At 32.4% G+C, this 26,305-nt stretch overlaps 4 protein-coding genes across 4 annotated transcripts; 3 read left to right on the forward strand and 1 right to left on the reverse strand.

Annotated features, from left to right (window-relative positions):
* Positions 1-1,379: 1,379 nt before the first annotated feature.
* LBD10 (LBD domain-containing transcription factor) lies at positions 1,380-2,790 on the forward strand. Its single transcript, XM_003519379.5, has one exon. It carries the CDS (start codon positions 1,624-1,626, stop codon positions 2,188-2,190), a length of 567 nt encoding a protein of 188 aa, XP_003519427.3. The 5' UTR covers positions 1,380-1,623; the 3' UTR covers positions 2,191-2,790.
* Positions 2,791-9,103: 6,313 nt separating this feature from the next.
* Positions 9,104-10,732, reverse strand: LOC100794022 (alcohol acyltransferase 9). Its single transcript, XM_003518389.5, has one exon. The coding sequence runs from the start codon at positions 10,490-10,492 to the stop codon at positions 9,170-9,172; it is 1,323 nt and encodes a 440-aa protein (XP_003518437.1). The 5' UTR covers positions 10,493-10,732; the 3' UTR covers positions 9,104-9,169.
* Positions 10,733-16,168: 5,436 nt separating this feature from the next.
* Positions 16,169-17,484, forward strand: SGR (AP2-domain transcription factor SGR). Its single transcript, NM_001249003.2, has one exon. It carries the CDS (start codon positions 16,251-16,253, stop codon positions 17,265-17,267), a length of 1,017 nt encoding a protein of 338 aa, NP_001235932.2. The 5' UTR covers positions 16,169-16,250; the 3' UTR covers positions 17,268-17,484.
* A 6,142-nt stretch (positions 17,485-23,626) lies between these two features.
* Positions 23,627-24,524, forward strand: LOC100794554 (RING-H2 finger protein ATL66). The gene has a single exon (XM_003518390.5). The coding sequence runs from the start codon at positions 23,821-23,823 to the stop codon at positions 24,340-24,342; it is 522 nt and encodes a 173-aa protein (XP_003518438.1). The 5' UTR covers positions 23,627-23,820; the 3' UTR covers positions 24,343-24,524.
* Positions 24,525-26,305: the final 1,781 nt, after the last annotated feature.

Consider the following 26,305-nt stretch of genomic DNA (forward strand, 5'->3'; position numbering starts at 1 on the left):
TTAAAGTTATACTTATCATAATTTTAATTGGTTAACATTGTAACTTTTTTATCCTGCATAAAATATAAACTCTAATTTTAATAACTTTAAATTGTGTCAAAATACAGTCTGAGAACCAAGAGATTGGTTTCACCAAATGATTTAAGTCCCTCCAAATTCTGGGCTATGATCAGTCCACCTAAAAATGCAATCTACAATTATTATATTAGATTCCATAATGAGATAGGAAATCTTTACAGTTGCACCCCCACAGTAATATGCAATGATAGAAAGTCGTTATAGGACATTTACGACTAGGTTGAACCTTCGAATATGTTAATTCTTAATACAGTTTAAAGCCTTCTTTATCCAGTTGATAATGATAAAATATTTTAATGTTTCAATCCTTATCGGTGTAAGCATCAATTTCAGTGTGAGGTGGCCTCCTAAAGATAAAATAATATAAAATCTATAGTATATATATCGTCAATGTTTTCTTGACTCGTACTATTTTAATTTTGCTCACCAGGAAATACTTAAGGATAATAAGATTTCTTTATTTTTCCTCTTGAATCTTTATTATGAAGTTGAACTTTTGAATCTATGGATTCCTTGATCGAATAATTATATTAATCTAATAATAAAGTCAGGTTTGGCCTTGCTTGCCAAAATGGAAATCAATCAGTTCATGATTAGCTCCTGGTTTTGCTTTTATGCTTAGGAATAGCCTCTTATATGCTTTCATGCGTGTATGGTGTATATTTAATTCCCATAAAATTAAATATAATAATGCACCCGTAAAAAAGTCACACCCTTGTGTTTCTTCTTGTAGAAATGAAAAAAAAAAAAAAAAAAAAAAAGGAAACCCATGTCAGGTTACTATGCAAGTCCAACCAGAAGATGTTTAATTTGATGTGGTTAAAATTTGACACGCACTCGTTTTGTTTCCATGCCCTATAGGCCTATAGCTTCTTCACCTTAAACTTCCCGTTTCAGTTTGTTAGAAAGCAACTAGAATTGCAAAAAATAATAACGGAAAAAACGAAATATCTAATGATATAGAAAGAATAAAAACATCTCACTAGCTTTATTTTTGGCTCCACTATGCTGTACTGAAGATTCCAACTACATCTAAAGTACTCAATTCGATTTTATTGGTTTCCTTCTAGTGACCATGCCTCTCACTGCCAAGGGATAATTTTGCTTTTATTGAGAATATTTCTTTTCTTCAATCAATCAAAATATCCCCATCTTTATTCATGAACTATCATATCTAACTTGAAAACTACCAACTCATACCACCCATTGTCCACATGAATAAATTATTTGGACCTACTTTTGCACTCCCCAATTTGAATGAATGCTATAGAAGGGAAATTAAATATGCTATACGTACTACTAGCTAGAGAAAACCTAAATAGTATTATTTTTTTATCAAAAGCAAATAAAATAAATGCAGTAAAAAGACAGCATTGGCCCATGCAAGTCCAGCGACCTAGCTGAGCTAATAGGCAAGGAAACGTGGTTGCCCTTAAATAGCGATTGAGCAAAATACCTGTCTCGAGAGAACCATATACTTATAAGGGCAAACACTATAGTAAAGTGGAAATTTGAGAGAATTGAGATTGAGAACGAGATCGAGCCATGAAGGGTTATTATGAGCCACGTTCAAGCTCTTCTTGTGCAGCTTGCAAGTTCTTGAAGAGAAGGTGCATACCCAATTGCATATTTGCACCGTACTTTCGCTCTGACGAGTGCAAGAAATTCGCCAAGGTGCACAAGGTGTTCGGGGCAAGCAATGTGAGCAAGATCCTCGTTGAGGTTCCTGAGGAACAGAGAGAGGACACGGTGAATTCACTTGCTTATGAGGCGGAAGCACGGCTTCGGGACCCGGTTTATGGATGCATTGGTGCCATAGCTCTGCTGCAAAGGAAGATGGTGGAGCTTCAACATGACCTTGCCATTGCTAAGGACCGTCTTGCTCGTTATGCTACTGCTGCTGCTACTGCTACCACCACCCCTTCTAATTCCACTTCTCATGATGCCTTCTTTAATGGCCACGTTAGTTTGCCACCCTTCCCTGATTTTTACACTTGTGCTGATAATTTCAATAATAATAATGACAACTTCTGCCACACCTCTTCTTCTCAATCATCATTGACCAGACATGAAACGGTGGATGATTTTATTCAAACCCCATATATATTTTGAGATTTAATGTTAGTTAATTATGATCCTCCCCCCAACCCCCCCCCCCCCCTCCCCCTTTCTCTCTTTTGTTGTAATTGTTCTGAATTTTCTGATCAATCAAAAGCAGCGACTGTGTTGTATATGCTAATAAATAAGTACTTTCTTGAATGAATTGGTCTTAATTAATTGAAATCTTTTAGTTTCATAATTCCTATGCTACTAGGACAAAAAATAGATTTATATCGTTGCACGATTGCTTTGGGTTTTGTTCTTCTATCAGAATTGGAGTTTCATCTTAGTAATTCATGTAATAAAGGTTTCTATTAAAGCATGACACAAATCAATTATTGAGGTGAAATTTCAATTCTAATTGAAAAATAACACCAAAACACTCCTAAAGGGATCAATAGCTAAGTTTTGTCCATGCTATTATTATAGGAAAAATGATGATCTTTCTTTGTCTTTTCAATTTCATTTATGTAATAATATATAATAGGATTTTCACGGTCGATGATGCTTCTCCTGATCATAAAGTGAACAAGAAATTCTGCTCCTAAACGCATGTATGATGTTCATCTGATGATCTATTTCCGGTGTTGTTTGGTTAGTAAAGACACCACCACCACCATCAAACCAAAAAAAAAAAAAAAAAAGAAAAAGAACAAGACCCTGATGGTGAACTCAGATAACCTATTTGTGATGTAGACAGTGGACCAGATGAACCTGAGTATTGAATGGCACCACCTACATGTGTGAGACACCATTTAGTATAGAGACAGCAACACTACTATAGCTACTTTTGATTCTTGCAAATCTCTCTCAACGAACGAAAGTGGGTCTAATAACCGTACTGTTTTATTGCAAGACGGAGCACCCGTTGTGATTTTCAAAGTCACCAACCCCACCACCATATGGTTCATATATAAGCTTAACCGTGTCATGTCATGGGAATCCAAAGACTAATGCCAATACCGTAAGACTTCTACAGTTTCTTTCTTTGCCGTATATGGCACAACAGTGTAGTTCCTTACAAGCCATGGCCCAATAGATAACGCATGACATTTATTCAAGATACGTTAACCGTCTCTTAATTGCATTAATACACCGCAAACCGATATATATGCATGAACTTGCCTTATTAATTAATTGATTTCATCGTTAAGGTCGTTGTTGATGGATTATTCAAATCATCTGTCCCCAAACTGTCGACATTAATAAGCTATTGCTATTGCCGACATTAAGGTGACGCTTATATCTTGACTTTTTTGGGTCTTAATAAAATTACTTTAAAATTTGAATTAACTTTTTCTTAAATTCAGGTTAAAAATAATTAGTAATTTTAATATTTTGGGATACTAACATCTGGATCAATTAACATTAGATTGGTTTTGTTTAACTGATGATGTTTTAGTTCTGAATACGTGTAACATGTGTTAAATATTAAAAAAAATTATTATATATGTTTTGATTGTGATTAATTTTCATAAAATGTGATTTGAAAAAAAATTGACAATATATTTTTTTATCCGTGGATAATATATTATTGAATGTTGGAACAAAGACAAGAGAAAATTACTAATAAAATTAGTTCATGACTTCATGTAAAGCTTAATTTTTATATTTTCTTTATATTAAAAAAATTATTTTTGTTCTTCATAAACTTTTTAGTATTTTGTTTAAACTAGAAAACTAAAAAGAACTTGTCCAACACTACCTAGGTAGCTCTCAGACTCACTCTCATAGTAATATAGTACGCATGATTGAAAATAATACAAATATTAATTCCAAGTTGATCTTCATGCCACATATGAAAAAAATCTAGAAAATAAAATTTTGTAAACCATTTCGGATCAATACATAACTTGGCTTCTAACTTGACAGCCCTTAACAGGTCTGATCGAACGAATTACAAGCATTTGGAAAACAAGGTTAAACATAAGGTTAATTTTTCAAATAAGTTTCATTTATATATATATCATTTCATTGTACAGATGAATATGCAAGCACTGAAAGACCGGGCAACAAGCAACCAAGCATTAGTGCATCACATCTCAGTTACCGTCAAATATGTTAATGCTGTGATTCCTATCAAATGCAGGGAAATAAGTCGACAATTGTCAAAGATTAAAAGATACATGCGTATAAGCGTATTAGTAGCTAGTAGTCCCGGGATTTTGGATGTAAGGATACATGTGATACATGGAAAATGAAAGGAGTATATAGAGTATACGTAAAATTGAATATGACTATTTTGTTAATTTTAACAATAATTATCTTTAAACATTATACTTATCATAATTTTGGATAAATTAATAATGTATAAAGTTTTATACTGAGAATATATAAAAGTTAAACTCAATAAAATAAATAGAAAATTTACGTGTTTCCATTTCATATTATGCTTGCACATTTTATAACGAAATGAAACTGTTTTCATTTGTGTATGTCTTAAACGAAAACATGAGGTACTTTTGTAAAATAAAAATGCAACGATGATAGTGAGTGAACTTAACAACAATTAAGGTGAAAATGACAATTTCCAATCTTATACAGTGCTATCAAACGGCTCGATAAGAAACATCAGAAACTCTGAACCCACCTCAACCAATTTCCTACAAATGAAAAGCTCAATCCATTTTCATCACGGGGGCTTCTTTTTGCACCCGTTTTTCTTTAATGCATTTTTTTAACATTCTAGAAATTAATTTTTAAAACTATTTTATACATTTCAGAATTTGGAATGTAAAAAGAAAAAGTGACAGAGAGTGTTTTGAGAAAGAAAAAAAAAAAAAGTTGCAAAAGGGCATCACTTTTTCTGATTTCTTTCAAGGTAATGAAGTGATTTTGGGTTCAAATCCTACTTGAGTTGGGCTACGGATTAGTTGATCCAAGCTCAATCCCAAAGTTTTTTTTTCAAAAATATGTGTTGCAAATTAATTTAAAATTATTGGCCCATACAGGAATTGAATTTATAACTTTTAAGTTATTAACATAATGTTCTAACCAATTAAACTAATAGATCAATTATGTTTTAAAATAAAGGAAAAATTGCACTTTTGGTCCCCTAGTTCATCTCTAATTTCGAATTTAACCCCCCTATAATTTAATTCACAAATTTGGTCTCCCAATTTTATAAATCCCTGCAAAATGGGTCCTGGAAGCCTAATTTAGACGTTGACCGTTAACCTCAGATGTTGACTGTCACGTGTCAATGTCACGTGTCAATGTCATGTGTCAACGTCTGAGTGATTCCCTATAAAGACTTTATTTTTTGTAGGTAAAATTGCACTTTTGGTCCTTCAGTTTTACTCCAATTTCGATTTTGGTCCCCCTATAGTTTAATTCACATATTTAGTCCCCCAGTTTTATAAATCCCTTTATAAATTGTTCTTGTAAAATTGTTCTTTTGAATGGTTTAGCCACTGGTGATAGAGACATGGTAGATCTTGATAAATCTCGCACTTTTTTTTCATCACAAGTTTTTCACTCACTTGGAACCCAGAGAAAAATCACTTTTTGTCTCTCTCCCACTTTCAGGGTTGTTCAACTTGGGAAAGTGGCGCATGAATCCCAACCAGGGTCTGAAATTTTCAGATCTCTTACTTTAACAGGTTCTGTAATAACCCCCTATTTTTTTTTCTTTTTTTGCTCCCCCATGCAATATTATGTGTATACGACTGCTTAAATGGCCTATGTATGACAATGATATTTTTGTTTGAAATTTGAAATACAACTTCTTCAATAATGAAATTTGGCTGAATTTATAAAGGGATTTATAAAATTGGGGGACCAAATGTGCGAATTAAATTATAAGGGGACCAAAATTGAAATTGGAGTAAAAATGGGAGACTAAAAATATAATTTTACTTACAAAAAATGAAGCATTTACAAGGAACAACTCAAATGTTGACACGTGGCATTGACATGTGACAGTTACACGTGGCGTTGGCACGTAGCAGTCAACGTCTGAGGTTAACGGTCAATGTTCAAATTGGACTTTCAGGACCAATTTTGCAGGGATTTATAAAACTGAGGGACCAAATTTGTGAATTAAATTATAGGGGAACCAATTCTAAAATTGGAGATAAACTGAGGGACCAAAAGTGTAATTTTACCTAAAATAAATAATATTATTATACATAATACTAAAATTTCTAATGTATATTTAAAACGCATGTAAATTTAAATAATAAATTTTGTGATGATTAATTTTAATATAACTCATACGAATTATTTAATCCGTATATTTTTTATAAATAAAAAATATTTACTATTAAAAAATTTAATATATTAATAAATTAAAAAAATATATTTTTGAAAAAAATTAAAAATAGCACTTACGGGTTACGTAATCTATATGAGTTATACGAATTACGTAATCCATACGAGTCATATAAATTACATAATCCGTATGAGTTAATTTGTATGACTCATATCATACGGATTATGGGATGAGTAAGTATTTTTTTTTAAAAAAGAAATCAATAATTTGTTTTTATTTATTTATTAATAAATTAATTTTTTTAATAGTAAATATTTTTTATTTATAAAAAATATACGGATTAAATAATTCGTATGACTTATATCAAAATTAATTATCATAAAATTTATTATTTAAATTTACATGCACATTAAATATACATTAGAAATTTTAGTGTTATGTATAGTAACATTATTTATTTTATGGCATAATTGTCCTATTAATTCAATTGATTAAAGCATTGTGCTAATAACCTGAAAGTCATAGATTCAATTTCTACTTAAAACATTAATTAATTCGTAACACATATTTTTTTTTTAAAAATAGCAGTGCCCTTGAGTTGGTAACTACAAATCATTAAAGGGATATCGTTACTGAACTTAGTTTCCAACTTTCCATCCATTATGGCATTCTGTAACATTTTCTAAGCAAAAGCCCACGAAAACCAGTAGTATATTTTTTCTCTTTTTTTAAAAAAAAGTATATATATTTTTTAGATTCAGCATGTTGTTGATTTTATTTAATTTTTGAGTTTTCTTGTTGACTCACTCTTCTATGTTCGATTCAGCAGGAAGTTTAGTTATGAGAAGGAAACTGATTCATGGAATGATAATTTGGGATTAAAGAAGGGATATTTATAACTTCGGGTATGTTTGGGGTAACTTTGGAGAGATATCCAACATATGCCAACCAAAGCATTTCCTTTCTAACCTCTCCATCTAGGTACCACAAAATTTGTGCGTCCAAAGTTCCGACAGCAAAGAAAAATGTGCTTAAAGTAGAGAAGGGATAGAATGAGGGAGAATATCACATTGCATTAATATTAGTCCTGTTAAAATAAGGGTAATATAAAAAATATCTTAATATGCAACTAATTATAAAGATTTTACAGTGTTATTTACTTATAGATTATCATATAATTACATATTGGTAATTTTTATAATAATTATTTTAAGAACTATTTAAAACAATTTTTAATTAATTGATAGTGTAAATAAAGTTATACTAATTAATCGTGTATTAAGAAAAAATTTATAATTTATTTAATTCTATTCAGTACTAAAAAAATTGAATAGAAACTTTGTTCCGATCCATCATAAAATATTTTAATAACACGGAATGGAGTTTTTGTTTTAATAGATTCTATCTATCTAATTTTATTATGCTTCGTATCATCTCATTTCACTAATTCAAATATTGCATAAATGTTTAATAATAGTATTTGGATATCAATAATTATAGATGAAAAAAATAGGCAGAGAACAAAAGGATATTCTTGGCCCTCAAAATATACCGTTTAATCAGCATAAGTTAGCATAATGCCCCTTCGGTTCCCTCGTCAGCCTTGTCTAGGTCAAAGATTCTTGTCATGGAACAGCAGATACGGAACGTCTTACCTTGAAATATTGTCAACAGTTCTCAAACCCGTGGTTGCTGAAAATTATGCTTCGGGAAAAATTTGGGCCTTTAAGGAATAAACAACTACAAGATGCGCAAGCTACTATCATATACTATCATACTTGAATGAGAGAGCCAATTCTAGTGCTGAATTTGGTGTAAACAACTACAAGATGCTGCAAGCTACTATCAAAGTGATTGTAAGGAAGATTCATGTTGTGCTGATAAGTGAATAGATGAAATATGCATGGAAGGGTTGGGTTTATATACTGTAAGGGGAAGGGGCTGGTAGTGTTGCTAGATATTACTCTATTGAGAGGTGGACACACTTATGCCAGTTGTTGTTTGTGTATAATCATGCATGATACTTTTTGTACCCTTGATATAATATTTTTTGCTCATAAAAAAAAAAAAAGAAGACTAAGAAAATTATGATAATATATATATATATATATAGAGAGAGAGAGAGAGAGACAGATTGCATTCTGTTACACATTAGTTAGTGTATGTAAACTTTTTTAAAGTCTAAATTAAATTTAATTTGAATCTCCTTAATTTCTTCGCTACTAAAGGCGCATCCATACATGATGAGAAAATGGGAGATCATGTTCCTCCCTGTACTACATGATAGAGCTTGTGCCACTTGGTTCGTTGCCACAGCGCTTCATGGTCCACCATGTAAGATAATGCAAACACACTACCGAATCTCGATTCTTATTCGTAAAACCTCAACCATAGCCATTCATCGCATCTAATCTAAATTCGATCCCAATTCGTAATACTATTTCGATGGAGCAGATATACCACATCAATAACCAACTTACGTTTCGGATTTTCATTATTTTTCTCTAACCAACGGTGTACAAAAATTACCGATTTACCGTAGTTAATAAGTTAGATTTTTACTTCAATACTCAAAAGCTAAAAAAAGTAGCGACAAAAACACACTTGAGTGAGAGTTGGCAATTTCACACTTTTGACGACACAAGTCACCGATGCGACGCAAGGATACGAAAGCAAAATAAATTTAATAGACCTATAGTATGTTGTTCTAGATTTAGAAAGAAAAAAAATTATGATATAATAGAAGACGATGATAAAATGAGTAAGATAATTTATATATCAATTATTACGCATAAAAAGCTGGTAATTGTGAAGGGCGTGAGTGGGAACAGCCAGCATGACCTTGACACTGAGACACTGATCTCTGACCGGCAAAAACAAGCAGTACCTATCGCAGCACACGGGTCCGACGTGAAGAAGCTTGCCCATACCCAGGTCAATGTTCTCCAAACCCAGCCTGGACCACTGCGACACTATGAGCACCCCAACCGGGTCAGGGCACGCTTTTCTCTCCCACACCATCCCCATCACGCCCCTCACGTGCTCATTCCCAACCCTCTCCTTCGCCCGCTTCACCAAACCCGACCCGAACCCTATCCCTCTTTCCTCCAGCTCCTTCGCTCTCGTCTCCGCACACCCCAAAACAAACGCATTCCCATAATACCCCTCTGGTAAACCCGGTTTAACCCTGTTCCTCACGTTTATACTGAACACCAGCTTCAACTTCTGATTCGGCGGAAACCTTATTGCTCTCGCCCAGCTTCTCCACACGTGCGCCGCCAGCACCTCGAACGACGTGTAACACACCGTCTCGCCTGGTTCACTCGTGCTACTCGCGAGTCTCTTCATCTCGTTTAGTCTCCTCTTGTCGAAGGTCACCGAGGTCGGTTTAAGCCCCGTCGAGACTTTGTTCATGAAGTTGCATAAATCCGGGACTCGGTTGAACTCGGGGTGACTCTCCGAGTCTACCCGCGTCTGCTTCCCACGCGTTGGCTTCAGAAGGTGACGCTCCCAAATAGGTTTATGTTTGGGCCTCTGAGCTAATAATAACAACTCGCGTTTCTCGTTGGCTAACTCGGCGAAGTGGTTTAGAAACTCCGCGCTCCCAATCCCGTCGCAGATGCAGTGGTTGATCCCCACGCCGATTGCGGCGGCGCCGTCGCCGAGCCACGTCAGCTGAACGACCAGCGGCGGCGATCCTTTGAGAACGTCTGCCACGTGGAGCGACAAGAGCGACCTCCAGTGCGCAACTGCTTTAGGCGCTTTCTCGAAGTCGTTAACATTGTAACGGTCAGCGGAGGCTTCTATGAACACCGCGCCTTGGGCTCCGCAAACCACCTCCAGGCCCGGTCCATCGGGTCTGGTCCTGACCCGGCCCGCGAAGGGGTAGTAGGGAACCAGTGCTTGGGCTAATGCTGCTTTTAAACGGGCCGTGGTGGCAGCCTGGTCCAGGCCAGGGCAAGGGTTGTAGACCAAGAGATACTCTATGGTGAAACGAAGGAAGAGTTGCGAATCAAGAGCTGATAGAGCCAACACACTCGATGGAGTGGGCTCAGAAGGTGTAACCACAGATGCTTCTTTTACACGCACGGAACTTCCCATGTTTGTTTACTGATCAAGTTTTTGGGCTAGGAATTTATGTAATTTTTGCAAGTTGCGCTTTGGGTGGAGAAGATTAAGATGGTGTTGTTGTTTGTGGTGCATATACTTTGGAGTGGCCGAATTTACGAACAAACAGGTTGCGTGCTAGTGTGAGTGCGAATACAATTGAAGCTACAAATGGATGATATTTATAAGGAATAAAGAACATGTGAGTTTCTCGTGGGTTCTCAAAACTTAACAAGCAATTCTCATTGGAGTAAATCTTCTGGTCACACTAATAATTATAGTTTATACAAACAGTTATTTTCTTATGATTACTTTTCGCCAAATAACTTAACTCATCACTCTTAATAAGATTTTATTTTTAATCTATATACTTAAAGGGATCTGAATTCAATTGGTAACTATTTTAAACTGTTTTAAGAATTGTAAATCAAATAAATTATTCTAAATTTTTAAGAATTATATTATTAATAAGGGGAAAAAAACCTTATTAAAATTCTTAAATTCTTTGTAGGGGCTCAACTCTACTATAATTCCAGCATTCGAGATGTTCGGAGAAGAGTGTTGTCATGCATTTATTTACGAACTTGATTTTAATTGAGGTGCCAAGATTCTCCGGGCATCGCTTTATGGAAGAAAATAAACATCAAAACAAATGTAGTACACTGTACTCTGTAGAACAGATGTGCCCGCTAGCTTTTTTGTCTGTTGGGTTGGACTGATAGCTATTACTCCCTCAATCTCAATCATCGCCAAGCACAATTAGTTTTCAAATTTTGTTTATTACATTGGTTATACTTTTAGGGTATAAGATTAGAGTGAAAAAAAATTATTTACACATACAAAATTTGCTGTTTTTTTGTGTGGTGGTGTCGTGTTTGTGAACTGTGAATTTGTGATGAGGTTGACGTGAGTGGGTGCTTCACCGGCCTGTCTGTCATTCTGTCCAGTTTGTGTCTCCATAAGCTAGCTATACTTGGCAGAATTTTTATGAATAAAAATAGAATAAATGTAGATACACACTCATGTCTTATGTTATAATTGGGAGAAAAAAATATATAATTTAATTGGAAAAAAATGAAGAGAAAACAAAATATCAATTAAGTATATAAAATTTATGGATTTCTAAACATAAACACTCACAAAAATATTAGATAAATGTTTCTCGGACACTTTTAAATTGTCTATAGTTTAAGAGAGAGAAAAAAAGAGATAAATAATTGATTTGATTGATAATATAATGTGGTTGAAAAAGAAAGATGATCAAGAGGGGAAAAAAAACTTGTTAAGTGGGTGCTTGAAAATTTTGAGTATCAAAATATTGAAATGCAACAGTTGAAAAGCACTCACTGGGAGGATAGGCACGGATAAAAGTTTAAAGCATTGCCTGTATAAATAGATCATGTTAGGTCTGGTTACGCATGCATACATGTGGCATGCATACATATCATCGATGGAGTCACACTCATAAATTTCATTTTTGTTATTTTTTTAATTTAAAACACAGTTCGTGTTAAAATAAATTAAATAATTTTTAAAAGAATTTTCTATTTATTTCTTTATGAAATCTAATAGAACTTAAATTAAATATAGTATGTGTTTACCTACTTGTTGCATATTTTTATCCCTAACCCCGAAGTCAGCAAATTAGAGTTGCATGGATCCACATAATTGAGAACAACTTAGAGAGTGGGGTCTTGGCCTTGGGGGATGGTTTTTTTATCTTTATCTCTTCTAAAAGTAAAGTACTCTTCAATGTTGCTGTGTTAATATGAAATTGCTTATAAAAGTCTAATTTAAAAACATGATTGAAGATATGCCCTGATTAAAAATAAATATAAATAAGCTTGGGTCTTTCACATGACCCCGAATACATACATACATGACATGTAATATATTACCCAGCAAGACGTTGACAACGACACAACCATAGTCTATTAGTCTTTAATTACCTTAGTCAAATCCCCAACTTAGCTATCACCGGCCATTTAATTCTCATGCAGATTCTCTCTAACGTGGTCTCCTTCTTCCACACAAGACAAAAATATGCCCAGTGCCGAGATAGAGAAGTATATGGTTCTCAATTAGCGCAATAGTACACTGGAGAAGGTAAAAATAAATAATAAAAAAATTATATGTTCAGGGATCAGAATCGTACAATAGGAAAAGAGATTTTTATAAAAAAAAAAAATTATTAATGAATAAAGTATAGTTGAGGCGATAGGACCTCTCCTCCCCCCACTTGGATCCAATTCGAGATTAATTAAGATGATGTGCATGAGTGCATCTACATAAAGGGTTTAAATTAAAGTGTTTATTAATATTAAAAGGCTATAGGGTAGGGCTTATCAGAAAAGTAATCAAAATTTTGTTACCTTTGTTTCTTGATGGATATGCATGGATATCTCTGCATGTAAAATTTGGAAAATTTGCTTGCACTATTATCTGATTCCTTGTTGCTTTGGCTGCCTCTTTTGTCCTGCTTGCTGCATGCCCATCACGTCTTTTCACAAAAGCAAAAACACAAGATCGATAGATGGACGCTCAAAATTATATTATCTATACTTTATTAATAAAAAAACGATTTTACGTATCTCTTTGTTCCCATTTTGAAGGAACCTAGATAGCTATACGCCCCGCGGGGCTGTGTAACGCTGATTTGAAGGTTTTGTTCTCAAGATTATGGGCAATAATATATTACTTTTTAATGTTAATGTTACACCACAAAAATGTACGTTCACAAGTAATTATGTACTCAAAACTTTCTCCATTCTATAAGTAAGTGGAGAGAGAAGAAAATATAGTTCTTGTTATCACTGTTTTTCACTGATTTAGTGATTTCATACCACAAAGGCACAGATCACTAGCGTTAGGTGGAAGATGCAAAGCCGCAAAGGGAAAGGTTCTTTTTGGTCCACAATGGGCAGCAGCATTTTTTTATATTCCTGATCATTGGTCAAGAAAGGTAAGGACTTGGACCTTATCTGATCAGCCCATGTATAATGACCTCATCTTGGACCTTGATGGGCTTGGCTTTACTTGTGGGCCTTAACAGTATAGTATCACATCCAGGATTTTCTTTCTCCCCTCATTTTTTTTTACACTCAACATATTTTTTTATAATTCCAATATTACCCTTACATATAAAACATATGAATTGTTAAAAATATATTTTATAAAATAATTTAAAATTAATAATTTATGTAAATCTTAAACCTATGACTTTTGTGTGTTATTAACATGACACGCATGTTTGAGAAAAAATTTAGTGCAATAAGGAAAAAGTAATTAAACTTGGGAGATTCTTCTAAATGTTCATAATAAAGGAGTTAATAAGGTGAGACAGTCTGACTTCAAACCTTAAAAAGTGTGATTGAATATTTGCACATAAGAATAATGATTACTACAAGAGTTCTTTTTTCTTAATCAGCAATGATTACTACAAGAGTTATGGTAACTACTAATCAGACTAAAAACCATTCATGTGGTGGAACAAGCTATATATTCATTTGACTCAAAATTTGACTTTGTTAGTATTGTCATATGCATTGAATAACCTCAAGATTTAGAGGCCATAACCATTGATGAATTATAATTAGATCTTTTCAAGAAAGATTGAAGTAATTAAATTACTAGTACCAGCAAAATGCATGCGTTAAATTTCTCTATTTCTCTAATCACATCATCACATGAGAGATCGATATTTACGGCCATTAATTGGGAATACATCAAACGTACTTCAGTGGTCATATCCAATATGGAAGCATACAAATCCACCATATATAACATGAGAGTTATGGGAAGGTTGTATTGGTGCCGTCACTCAAGTGGTGAAGCCAGTTTTTTATGTCTAAAGCAGAAAAATCAGATTGGTAAGAAAATCCAGCCATTCCCAAAAATGACAAGCTTTTTTGCAATTACACAGACAATGGGATGCATCTTGAATGGCATGTGCACTCAAATTGCAAGAGGGACTAGAAGTTAAATGTCTTTTGTGGCGTATTAGTTGGGACTTGGGAGTTCATCATGGAAGATGAGCCAAACAAAGAACCGATTTTTTTTTCCCTAGCACAGAAAGCTTCATATAACTAGATTAGTAGTCCAATGACACATAACTAGCTTTGAAGAATAAACTTCCGACATTAGAAACATTTAACTACCACATACTACCATGCAATATGTGTGACTAAAACAAGGGTGGCTGGAATATGTTTATATGTCAAGTAGTATTACCATAAAATACGCTAGATACCATCAACTAAATCTCTTTAACACCAACAAAAGAAACACGGTTGCCTATAATGGGACAATATCTAGCCATTTGTTAAATAAATCAAAATGATAGTTGTGCCATTTCTCACCCTACAAGGTTTTTATTTTGTAGCCGCTATTTTAATTATAATTAAACTTGTGTAATTAGCTAGCCCTTTGATTTTAATCATATTACTACTAGTTAAGGTCGGTGATGGTGATTTTCTGAATAAAATATTTTTTACAAAAATAAAGTTGAATTAATTTTACATTTATTATCAAAATCATGAAAAAGATTTTATCAATTTGATTTTTAGTTTCAAAAAACACATTCTAACTGATATCATCACTTCCGTCGTTGTCACCACCATTCAGTGCTACCACTGTCATTACATCCTGTTGATGTAACCTCACCACCACACTATCACTATCATCACTATCGCCTCCACCGTTCCACCACCATTGAACCTTGCCTTTGATGCCTCCACCACACTGCATGGGTCAATAGGTCATAAGTTTAATCGCTAACTCGACCAATATCGTACTGGTCAATTACACCAAGTTTAATGTCCTGTCAATCCGATAGATAACTCGATCTGGTCTACCATCGTTGTCACCACCATTATTTTACCGACATCACCACCATTGTCATTGTTGTCACTTCCATCATTCTATCTTTATATCGTCATTATTTTACAATAGAGCGAGATAAAATAAAATAATTAATTTATTTTATTTATCTTCAATTTATAATATTTTTATAAAAATTAAAAACAAAAAATAAATCAAAATTCAAAACGAAAACTAATTTAAATTTTTTAAAATAAAAAAAAAAACAAAAAACAAAAAGCCACCTCAAAAGAGCCTAAAAACTTGTGTAATATCAGTAGTTAATTTCCAATAAGAGGGGATAAAGATTAGTTTAAAAATAAAAAATTTATACCACTTTTAGTCTTATACTCTTACACTTAACAATATTGGTTTTTAAAAAAAAATTATACTACCACATTGAACAATATTTAAACAAACGAAATATTTTCCTTGATACAAATGCAAAGCACAAAATCCTGATTAGAATCCCATGTACCATATTAGGTGGCATTGTATTAATGAGTTTAGCTGTATGAGTTTAGAAATAATTTTCGGGAAGCAGCATAGGAACTAAGGAAGTAATTAATTAACTTATCCGAGCAATAAACAGCATAACCCTAGTCTCGAAACAAAACCGAAGAAAATCAACAAAAGCAAGCAAGCAGCGATTCCAAATTCCGAAACCAATACTAGTATTATGCACCTGTGGAGTGTGGTACTCTCTTTATTCGATGCACACCAATCCCTTCCTTATTTTTCTCTCTCCTGTTTATATAAATTGCATGTTACACCGCCCTATTCCACCATTGACAGAGATGACATCGAAACCCCTTCACCAGAGCCTAATCAACATCAACACTGAAGGAACGACCTTCCCAACCATCTTTCCCCTCTAACTGGGCCCAACCAACCAATGGCCTCTCTCCTTCCTCAACCCCAAGAAACCAAACCCACCGCCACCACCGCCACAGAAACCACTCCCAGCGAAACATCTATCACTGCTAGTGCCAACAAAAGCAGCAGCAGCAACAACAACAATAGTAGTAGCAATAGTCGTAAGTGCAAAGGTAAAGGTGGCCCCGACAACAACAAATTTAGGTACCGCGGCGTCAGACAACGAAGCTGGGGCAAATGGGTCGCCGAGATCCGCGAGCCACGTAAGCGTACGCGCAAGTGGCTCGGAACATTTGCCACCGCCGAGGACGCCGCCAGAGCTTACGACCGCGCCGCCATCATCCTCTACGGTTCGAGAGCACAGCTCAACCTACAACCCTCCGGTTCCTCTTCTCAATCTTCCTCTTCTCGCTCCTCTTCCTCTTCCACTCAAACCCTAAGACCCTTGCTTCCTCGCCCTTCTGGTTTTACTTTCAATTTTCCCTTCAACTCCGCCCCCGCCACCACCGTGCCTTACCCTTATAACAATAGTCACAATTACACTTACACCCCACCCGTGTTGTACCCTATTGATAATAGTAAGAATCACAATATTAATACAGTGCAAGTTCATCATCCACATCACTATCGTTGTCCTGAGGAAGTGGTGCAAGTGCCACATTCGGAATCTGATTTGGGGGGTTTAGGTGGGAATAATAATATTGTTGTTGATGGTTCTATTAGATCAACCTCGTACCAGCGGCATGGTTTTCTGGATAATATTAATAATAACAATAACCATGTGCATGTGCAAGTGCAACATGGGGTTTTTTCGAATCAACAGCAGCAACATCAGAATAGCGTGGTGGAGGGAGTGAATTCCTCCGTCGTGGGTTCGGTTTCGTCTTCCATGGATGCTTCTTCGGTGGATCCGGATCTGGCGTTGGTGGGGACAATGGGGCTTGGATCTTCTTCGCCTTTTTGGTCCATGGCGAACGAGGATGATTACACTGGTAGTTTGTGGGATTATAATGATCCTTTCTTCTTTGATCTTTAGAGAAATTTGAGTATAAAATTGCTTGGTTAATTAGCAATTATAACATGTTTATTGTTCAAGTTAATTATCGTTCGATTGGTTTGAACTTAGTATTAGTACATCGTGATGGAAGAGGATCACAGATAGATTAATGGATACTGTTGTGAATAAAGTGTTGGGTAGACTACGACGCTGCTGAAAGATTAGTGCTTGTTAGTATTAATTGTTAATTGTGGATAATGAGCTTGATAGAATTAAATAAAAATATTTTTGATGGCTGAGATTTAGTTCAGTTGAAATTAATACTAAACGCAGTGCAAATACATTTTTCTGCTGGTGATTGAGAAGCAATCAGCAATGGAGTTATATATCTTGCCATTAGTTTCGTCCGATTATTCGGTAAGCCCAGCTCTCTATTATTTGGACTTCAATATTGTATGATTAATTTATATCCTTTGATATGTGATGTTTAAATTAATATATATGTAGTCATTCTTTCCCGGGATCAAATCTTTCTAAGGTTTTCATGGAATTTTACCTGTGAAACCAGAAATTGAGAAATTGAATGATTGAAAGAAAAAAGAAAAAGAAAAGCTGTATTATTATTATTTTCTTAATAAACGTTGTTCTTACTTTGTCTATATAATTTTTTCTTCTTTTTATTTGTCTAATTGTTGATGCAAACATTCTTCAATCTTCACAGTTATGTTCTTGTTGGCATGGCCCAATATTGATTTGGGGAAGTATGAAAATAATTTATTACAAAGTCTAATTTTTTTTATAAACCTAATATACTTTCTTAGAATTTTGTTATTATAAATTATTTATAGTTTATTTTAATAAATTTTATTTATCATGGATTTTAAATTTTATATTACAAATTTTAGATTTTGTATATAAAGTTACTTAGTGGGTTAAATAATCTACAAGAATATGGAGATGAAAACTGAGAAGTATGGTTTTTATAATTGTGTATTAAAATTTTTATTTCCTCATCATATCGGTATATGATAATATTAATATAGTAAAACATGTGACTTATGAAATGATATGGAGTAAAAAAATTCATTTCTAATATTTTAATATCCTTTATTTTACTATTGGTTCCAACTTCATACTATTATTTATTTAATATTACTTTACTCGATCTGCATTGTATTTAAGTTTGCCTATTTTTTAAAATTATTTTAAAGTTAAAAGTGTTAATATGAAAGGTATGAAAGAAGGGTAGTTTTTTTATTTAACCTAAAAATCATATAAGTTATATTGCAAATTTCTAAATCTGTTATATGTGGACTATTTGATGAGGTAATATTTTCTTTAGTTGTGTAAACACTTTTAGAAAACTTTATGAATACTCAACTTTTCTTTTTTTGTATTAGATAGGTGTCTTTTTTAGAGATTTTTTTTTCATAATGTCATAAACAATTAAATTTAAATATTCATGTATTTATTTAATTATTTTAACTCCGTCATTAGCCGACCTTAGTATGTAGAGAATTCAAAATAACTTTTCATATAGTCAGATAATAGATTCATTTACAAGGTATAACTTTCGTAGGCATGACCTTATTTGAAAAAAAGGATACTCTATTACAATAACATTGCAAAAATCAAACATTTATTAATAAAAAATTATTTTTTTAAACAAGGGTATAGTTGAACAAATATTATTATCTTTGTAGATTTTTAAAACATCAATAAATTTGAAATAAAAAAAAAACATTAATATGTAGCAAAGTGAGTACTTTTTGTCCTTTTCTACTTATTTTTCTTTATTTTATATATTTTATGACACTCTGAGAGCACTGTGCTGGGTCATCATGAAAAGTTGTATCAATACATAGCTTAAATGGGAGTTAATATATAGAGAGAGATTGACAGGGTCTAACAAGCTATGAATTGATATTTTTTAAATACAGTTATGGTTCTATATATGTTGATAAATCCTTTAGTTATGATTGATATATAGAGTGCAGTTCGTTAAAATATTCTATTAAATAGTTATGGTTGTATATATGTTGATAAATCCTTACAAGATATGTTGATATATTGTTTTTTAATGTTATTATGACATGAAATTATTATCTAATGTAAAATTTATTTAGTTATTTAAGATTGTTTAAGTCTATTAAGAAAATGTTAAAATGTTACATTCCAGCCACTAACAAATTAGATCGAGGACTTAGTTTGGAAATTTTTGTTTCAGTGCGTTGGACTAATTAATAGTTTATTCCCGGAAATGTTAATATGCGAATGTAATATTATTATGTTTGTTACTCCGAATGTTGTTTATTTTTTAGAATGTTGTAGCTTCCCTTTTTATTATTTTTTTCCCTAAAAAAAAAATTCATAAGGATATGATGTGAGTGTGATATTCGATGGGAATAACAATTCTAATTATCATATATTCCTGGGAATATGATTCTTGAAAATATAGTATCATTCTTGAAAATATAGTATCAATAGGCAAATGCTATTTATTTATTTATTATTATTAACGTATATTTATGAGTTTAATTTAATTTATGAAAACTCTATTTTATTATCCCTCCATCTCAAAACTTGGGATGTATGTTTTAGTTTTTTATCTTTCAAAATTTTTGTTGTTTTAGAATTTTAATAATTTTGATGATATGTAATTATGAAAAAAATTCAACTATACCTTTATATGTAGTCGAGTAGTTAAAGTTTATTTTAATTTATTATTGACCATTTTGGGTTTTACAAACTACTTATAATGGAGCATTAATATTATTTCTTTGTGGACATCGTATAAGTGTGGGTAGTTTAATTTAAATTGATATAGATTAGATATTTTTGTTTTATGTGTAAAAATTTTGAACACCAGAAAATTTGGAAATGGTAGAAATATTTTTTTTTGTTTTTTTATAAATATTTAGTTAATCTATTATTAGATTTGTTCCTAAATATTTTTCTTCATGTAGTTATATTAACTTAAAGCATGTTTGCTTTGGTGCTTTTGTTTTCGTCAGTAATTTTTTATTTTTTATTTTGTGTTGGGACTCGAACAGAGTATGCATCGGGTTTAAAGCACGGCCCAAATTAATGGATTCGTTAGTTTTAAAAATATGGAATGTTTTATTCGACTTAATGTCAGAACAACCTTATTTTATAATTTATAGTTTATTGATTTAATGAATACAATGGTATGATTAATATTATTAGGTTGAAAAAAGTTTGAATTTTAAAATTTAATTTGATAAAAATCTTGGACAAGATAAGGACATTGATAAACATATTCAAACTTTGTCTGGGTGGAATAAGGTTTGATTTCTTAAGTAAAATTTTAAGTTTGAGTTTTATGAAAGAAAAAATTATGATTAAGAGGAAAGTCTTTTAATTTAATTTTTGATAGAGTGTAGTTCGTTATGAATAAGATAAAATTAAAATTATGATTAAGAGGAAAATCTTTTAAAAGTCAGTTACATTTTTTTAATGAAGATTATAATATGTATTAATGTTATAGTGATAAAAAAAAGTTTGTTCTTCAAGCAATGTTGGATAGTGGATCATCTTAAATCAAGTATGTGGAATTGTTGATAGAGCAGTTTTGTTTTATGACATTTTTTTGTTAAATCTATTTTTTAATTTATAAAATTTTATCCAAATCATTTGGATGCCAAAAATAATGTATTTTAAAATTAGAAAAAAATCGAAAATTTAACAAGGACAAGAAGTCCAGAACATATATATTTACATTTTATATAACTATTAAGTTTACAAATATTACCAGATTATATTAATCTCAAGATGACTCGCAAAAAAATAATATCAAAATCATATAGGAGTATTTGTTGAGGAAAAAAAATCAGATCTTTTAAACAGGCGCTCGCAGTAATAATGCTCATAATAACAACTATGACTTCTTTAACAGAACTCTGTGCCGGTTATTCCACGAAATCCAAAATAGTATATGTTATTCAGTCAAATATATCTTCTTAATTAACTATACAAATTCCACGATTTTCTTGCATCAACACAAGTCAATTGAGCGTGAATTTAATTCAAAAATGATCCTTTTAATGAGACTTTGGGTCAGTCATCCACATTAAATCTAATTTATGTTATTCAGTCAAATGTGACATCTCATTTATTTGCGTAAATTCCCCGATTTCATGGAGATTCTTTTCAAAAAATATATAAATAAAATATATCAATAATATAAAAAGACATAATAATTAACTACACAAACTTATATTATTTAAAACTAAAATGAGTAATGAATATCTTGATTCTTTCATAAAAATTGAAATAATAATTATTTTAAAATAAAAAATAAATGAAGAGTTATATTATTTAGACAATCATTTTTAAAACATTTTGTATAACACAGTTTTTCTCTCTTTTTTCAAGGAAATACTATTTTTCTGTTAGATCGTTACATTTCATTGTTTTCTCTCTTCTATGTTTATCCATTTCTTTATTATATAAAAATTACAAATTGTGAAAACTAGTTCTTTTAGTTTTAGTCATTCATTTTTCTTTTTCTTCTCACTCGCTATTTTATCTTTCATGCAAATCAATGTTTATTTTTTAAATAATTACAAATTCTCCATAATTTCATTATGAAAATATTTTAAAAGAATGTCCATGTAACTATCATTTAATTTACCCATCAAATCTACAGATAGATTAACGTAAAATTGTTACAACTTAATAAAAAATTATATGTTCAAATCTTAATTATACAATTGTGTTAAATATTTTTAAAAAAAATTATCACACATTATAACTATACTTAAATAAAATTCTCCCTAATTTAACATGCATGTAATATAAAAGAAAAAGTATTATGCGAATCCGGTACTAGTATATTATATTCATTCGGGTAAACCCAAAAGTTTTGCGTGTGAGACAAAATAGTTGAATGATAGACGTAACATTAAAAACATTGGTTTGTACGTATACATCCAGTAAAATGGTTGTATTTCCGACATTGTTACAGGATAAGCTACCACGGTGTTATGACCAAGTCCCTAGTGGACCGAAATCATGTACGGTACTACGGTACATTCATAAAGTATGAGCGTTCAACTTTGCTCGACAACAATTGATAAAATCTCCTTCCAATGATTTTTTTTATTAGGCAAAGTAAAAACATAACAAAATTGCTAACGATAATAAATTTTTACCGTCCAATTCAAACGCGTAACGTGAAATGGCCGTAAAAATTGAACTTGTTGATCTTATCTGCAAGCGTGAATTGGGACATCATTTTCTACTTCGATTCAGATAATAAAGTCAAAGATATTCTTTGGGCACATGTAACTGGTTATTAACAGTTAAAGTCATAGAGTACGATAGCTATTGATTGGTTGTTGTGAGTGACTATTACTCACAAATTCTACAGAATATAAGTTAGAAGATAGGGCTCAATCCCCTTCAACTGTCGGGCCGGCTGTAAATTGAAGTGAAAAAAATTGTGAAGGAAAGGGGGAAAAAATATGAATAACGATTTTTTTTATTTAACTTTATCTTATTGAAGAGAAAATAAAAAGAAAAAAAAAACTTATAGCAAATTTTTGAATTTTTCTTTAATTTAATTTTTGAAAGTTCTCTTTGCAATTTTTTTTTATTTCAAACAAATAAACAAAAAATAATAGAGCAAGTAATAATCCAACAGCGATGCGTGGCAGTACTTAGTTTTTTGAATGGTAAGTTTACTCTTAAATTTTCAAGGAAGTAACCTCATCCTATTTGTTCCTTAATGATAATGTATTTGTTTAATGTGTTGTATGATTTAACATACACTCCCTCCTCCTCGTATTTCGGTTCCCACGTACGCGGATGCCAAATGTAATGGCTTTCATCGTGTTTAGCTTAACCGCAAAGTCTATCAAAGTAAGAAGAGTGTACTTTTTAAGAATAAAATGTAATAATGATAATAAACAATTTTAAGTTATTGATTTTATCATAAATTTCAATTATTGTTTTTTAATCAATGATTTTTTATTTGTAATAATTGAATCAATTATTAAAAAATTTATAATACTCATACTTCCTACTCAACTAACTAAGAATAAAAATAATTTTGCAAATTTTATTTTACTACCAATGGTTGTCTACAAAAGACATCCAAACATGCATTATATAATTTCTTTTGCTTTTAATTTTTGTTGGCCGGTTAGATTTATGTTGGAATTCGTATACAATAAGTTAAATGATGAGTCAAACATGTAATTAATCGTTTTCATATTTCATTATTCAGATTATTAGTTTTCTAAAGCATTTTTCATTATTAAGATAAACACTTGCACTTATATAAAATTGAAAACCCAAAGTGTCGTGTGCCCCACTGAGAGAGTATACCTAATCCTAATCACCAAACGTAACTATAAATAATGTTACTTGGATCCTCATTTCTATCCCTCTCACTAAGCAGTCTGAGCCTGAGCAACATACAGAACCCACTCAAAAAGTTGTTCTGTGCCCGTTGCAGGTTCACACCACATCACTGTGCGTGCGGCGATTCAAAAACGCCGTCGTTTTTACGCTCCCCCTTCAAAAAACGCGGTCGTTTTGCTCCGCCACCGTTATCAACTCCTTCACAATGTCGATTCGGGACTCGGAATCACTGAATTGGCACTACGACACAGAACTCGACGATGAAACCCTCGAAATCCGCGGCCGCAAGCTCTTCTTCGTCATCGTCCTCTTCTCCATCATCCTCCTCTTCACCGCGCTCTTCGTCTTCGCGCGCCGGATCTGCCGCCACCACCACGGGCTCCTCCTCCCCAACGCCGTCCCGCCGCGCCACGCGTCGCTGTCTCCGCCGCAGAACAGCGGCCTCGACGCCGAGGCGATCAAGAGGCTCCCGATCGTCCTCCACCCGCGGCGCAACCTCGCGGCGGCGGAGGAGACGGAGTGCTGCATCTGCCTCGGCGTGTTCGCCGACGGCGAGAAGCTGAAGGTTCTTCCAGGATGCGACCACAGCTTCCATTGCGAGTGCGTGGACAAGTGGCTCGCGAATCACTCCAATTGCCCTCTCTGCAGAGCTTCGCTCAAGCTCGATTCTTCGTTTCCCCGGATTTTGATCCAATCGCCACCCGTTCGAACTAGTCTTCTGGTCTGATCCTTCTTTTTTTTTTCTTTCTTTTGATTTGTAACTTCAATAGTAAGTTAGTAATAGTAAATTAGTAATCCTAAATCCTAATCCACTTGTTATGTATTATTTGTCTTCAGTAATGTAAATCGTTGTAAGAACCAAGAAGGAATCCTTAGAGATATCGATAGTTTAACAGTTTTTTTCATAAATGGCATTGCATTGCTTTCAATTAATCTTATTTATGATTAATAACAAATATGAATAAATTAATTCAAAGTTAGTGCCCCTAAACTATAAGGAGTAGTAGTTATCTCACTACTGACATGGTTTGATACGTTGGATAAGCAACTATATCTCTTAAATATGTGATTAGAGTTTTGAATTAAAGGTTTCTGATAATGTGCATCGAATTATTAGTTTGAATTTTTACCTCTAGCAACATATCAACTTTTTATAATTTTTTATACTCTCATTTTTAATAATCATATAAATGTAAATCTATTGGTTAAAATCACCGCCGCATAAGATCTAAATACATGAAATAATGTCTGTTAATAGATGTTAATCTTTTAAATTGATTTCAACAATTCAAAAAATTAGTCACTGGCTTTGAATTAGGAGATAAGTACCTAGATTTAGCCCAAAAGTAGTTTTCTGATTCAGGTAAGGAAGCACTTAATTTTAAGAGTAAAGAACATCAACGAAATGTATTATTTTATTCGAAGTGGAATCAAAATAATTGAGTCTAACTTGCCATTTGAATATTAAAATACAAAAAAGGTATGGTTAGTTTTTTTTAAAAATGTATTGGTGTATTTTTTAATTTGAAATGTTGTGATAATTATTAGTCGCATTTGCCCAAGTTTAAATATTTATTGAGAATTAATTAAATATTGATAATAAGTTGGAAGATGCCAATTGCCAAAGCCAAAGAAAAAGGGTTACCCAAGAAATTCCTTCACATGTGACAAAGGTCCAGACAGGGTTGTTTTATTTTTTTTTTTTATATTTTCTGATTGAGTTTTGTTCCCACGTTGGGTGATGGAAAAGTACAAGACCGGGTTTCAAAAAGGTAAGAGTATAATTTCCTTGCACCCCTCATCTGTGTAAGTCCTAAAATAATATTGCTCTTATGAGCTAAGACTGAAGGTTCTGTTTATATTGTGCAAATAGATAATGGGGGACTTTTCATGAAAAAGCACGACTATGCTCCGACCCCTCATCCTTTTTCTCATTTTCAATTGGTTCACTTCAATGTCATCGTTGTGACTTTATGTCAAGACTTCTGTTTTAATTTTTATATATGTTTTCTCTAATAGCAACTTGCCCACCATTTGGATTACGTTTACAATGCGTGTTTCATGCTAAGTTTGCAGTTTTCAAACGGATTTTCAAGTCTTTTTTTTTTACTTTTAGGAAGTTAAAGTATAGAGATAAAAAAAAATTAACACATCAAACAAAAAGAAGTAGTATATGATGACAGGTTTAATTCACAGAGAAGTTTTGTAAATAAAAAAAGGATAAAATTTAATTTACTAAAAAATTAAAAAATGAAATCTTAATATAAATAAAATAAAATAAAAATAGTTTAGGGACATTTTTTCGCTCAAATTAGGAATAAAATAAATATTCCAAACTTAAAATGAAACTAATTGTGGAATTTAAGGAATAACTAAAATTAAAGAACAATATTTGCATCGTATTTCAAAACTAAAAGTTTGACCTTGCAACAACATTGCAGCATAGCTAGAAAGAGAAAGATTTTAGATGATGATGATAATTATAATAAGATTTGTATATTATGATTATAAAGTAGTAAGGGTGCAAGCAAAATATTAGTTTTTAATTTTGCAATTGATGTATTAAATAAACAACTCATACCTGTACCTATTTTTATAAAACTTTTATTGATACATTTTTATATTCGGATTCATTGAGTAGATAAAACAAATTCGTTTTTCTATGGTAGATATTGGATGGTCTTATCTAT

The sequence above is a fragment of the Glycine max genome, chromosome 2, assembly GCF_000004515.6.
Source record: "Glycine max cultivar Williams 82 chromosome 2, Glycine_max_v4.0, whole genome shotgun sequence".
NCBI lineage: Eukaryota > Viridiplantae > Streptophyta > Magnoliopsida > Fabales > Fabaceae > Glycine > Glycine max.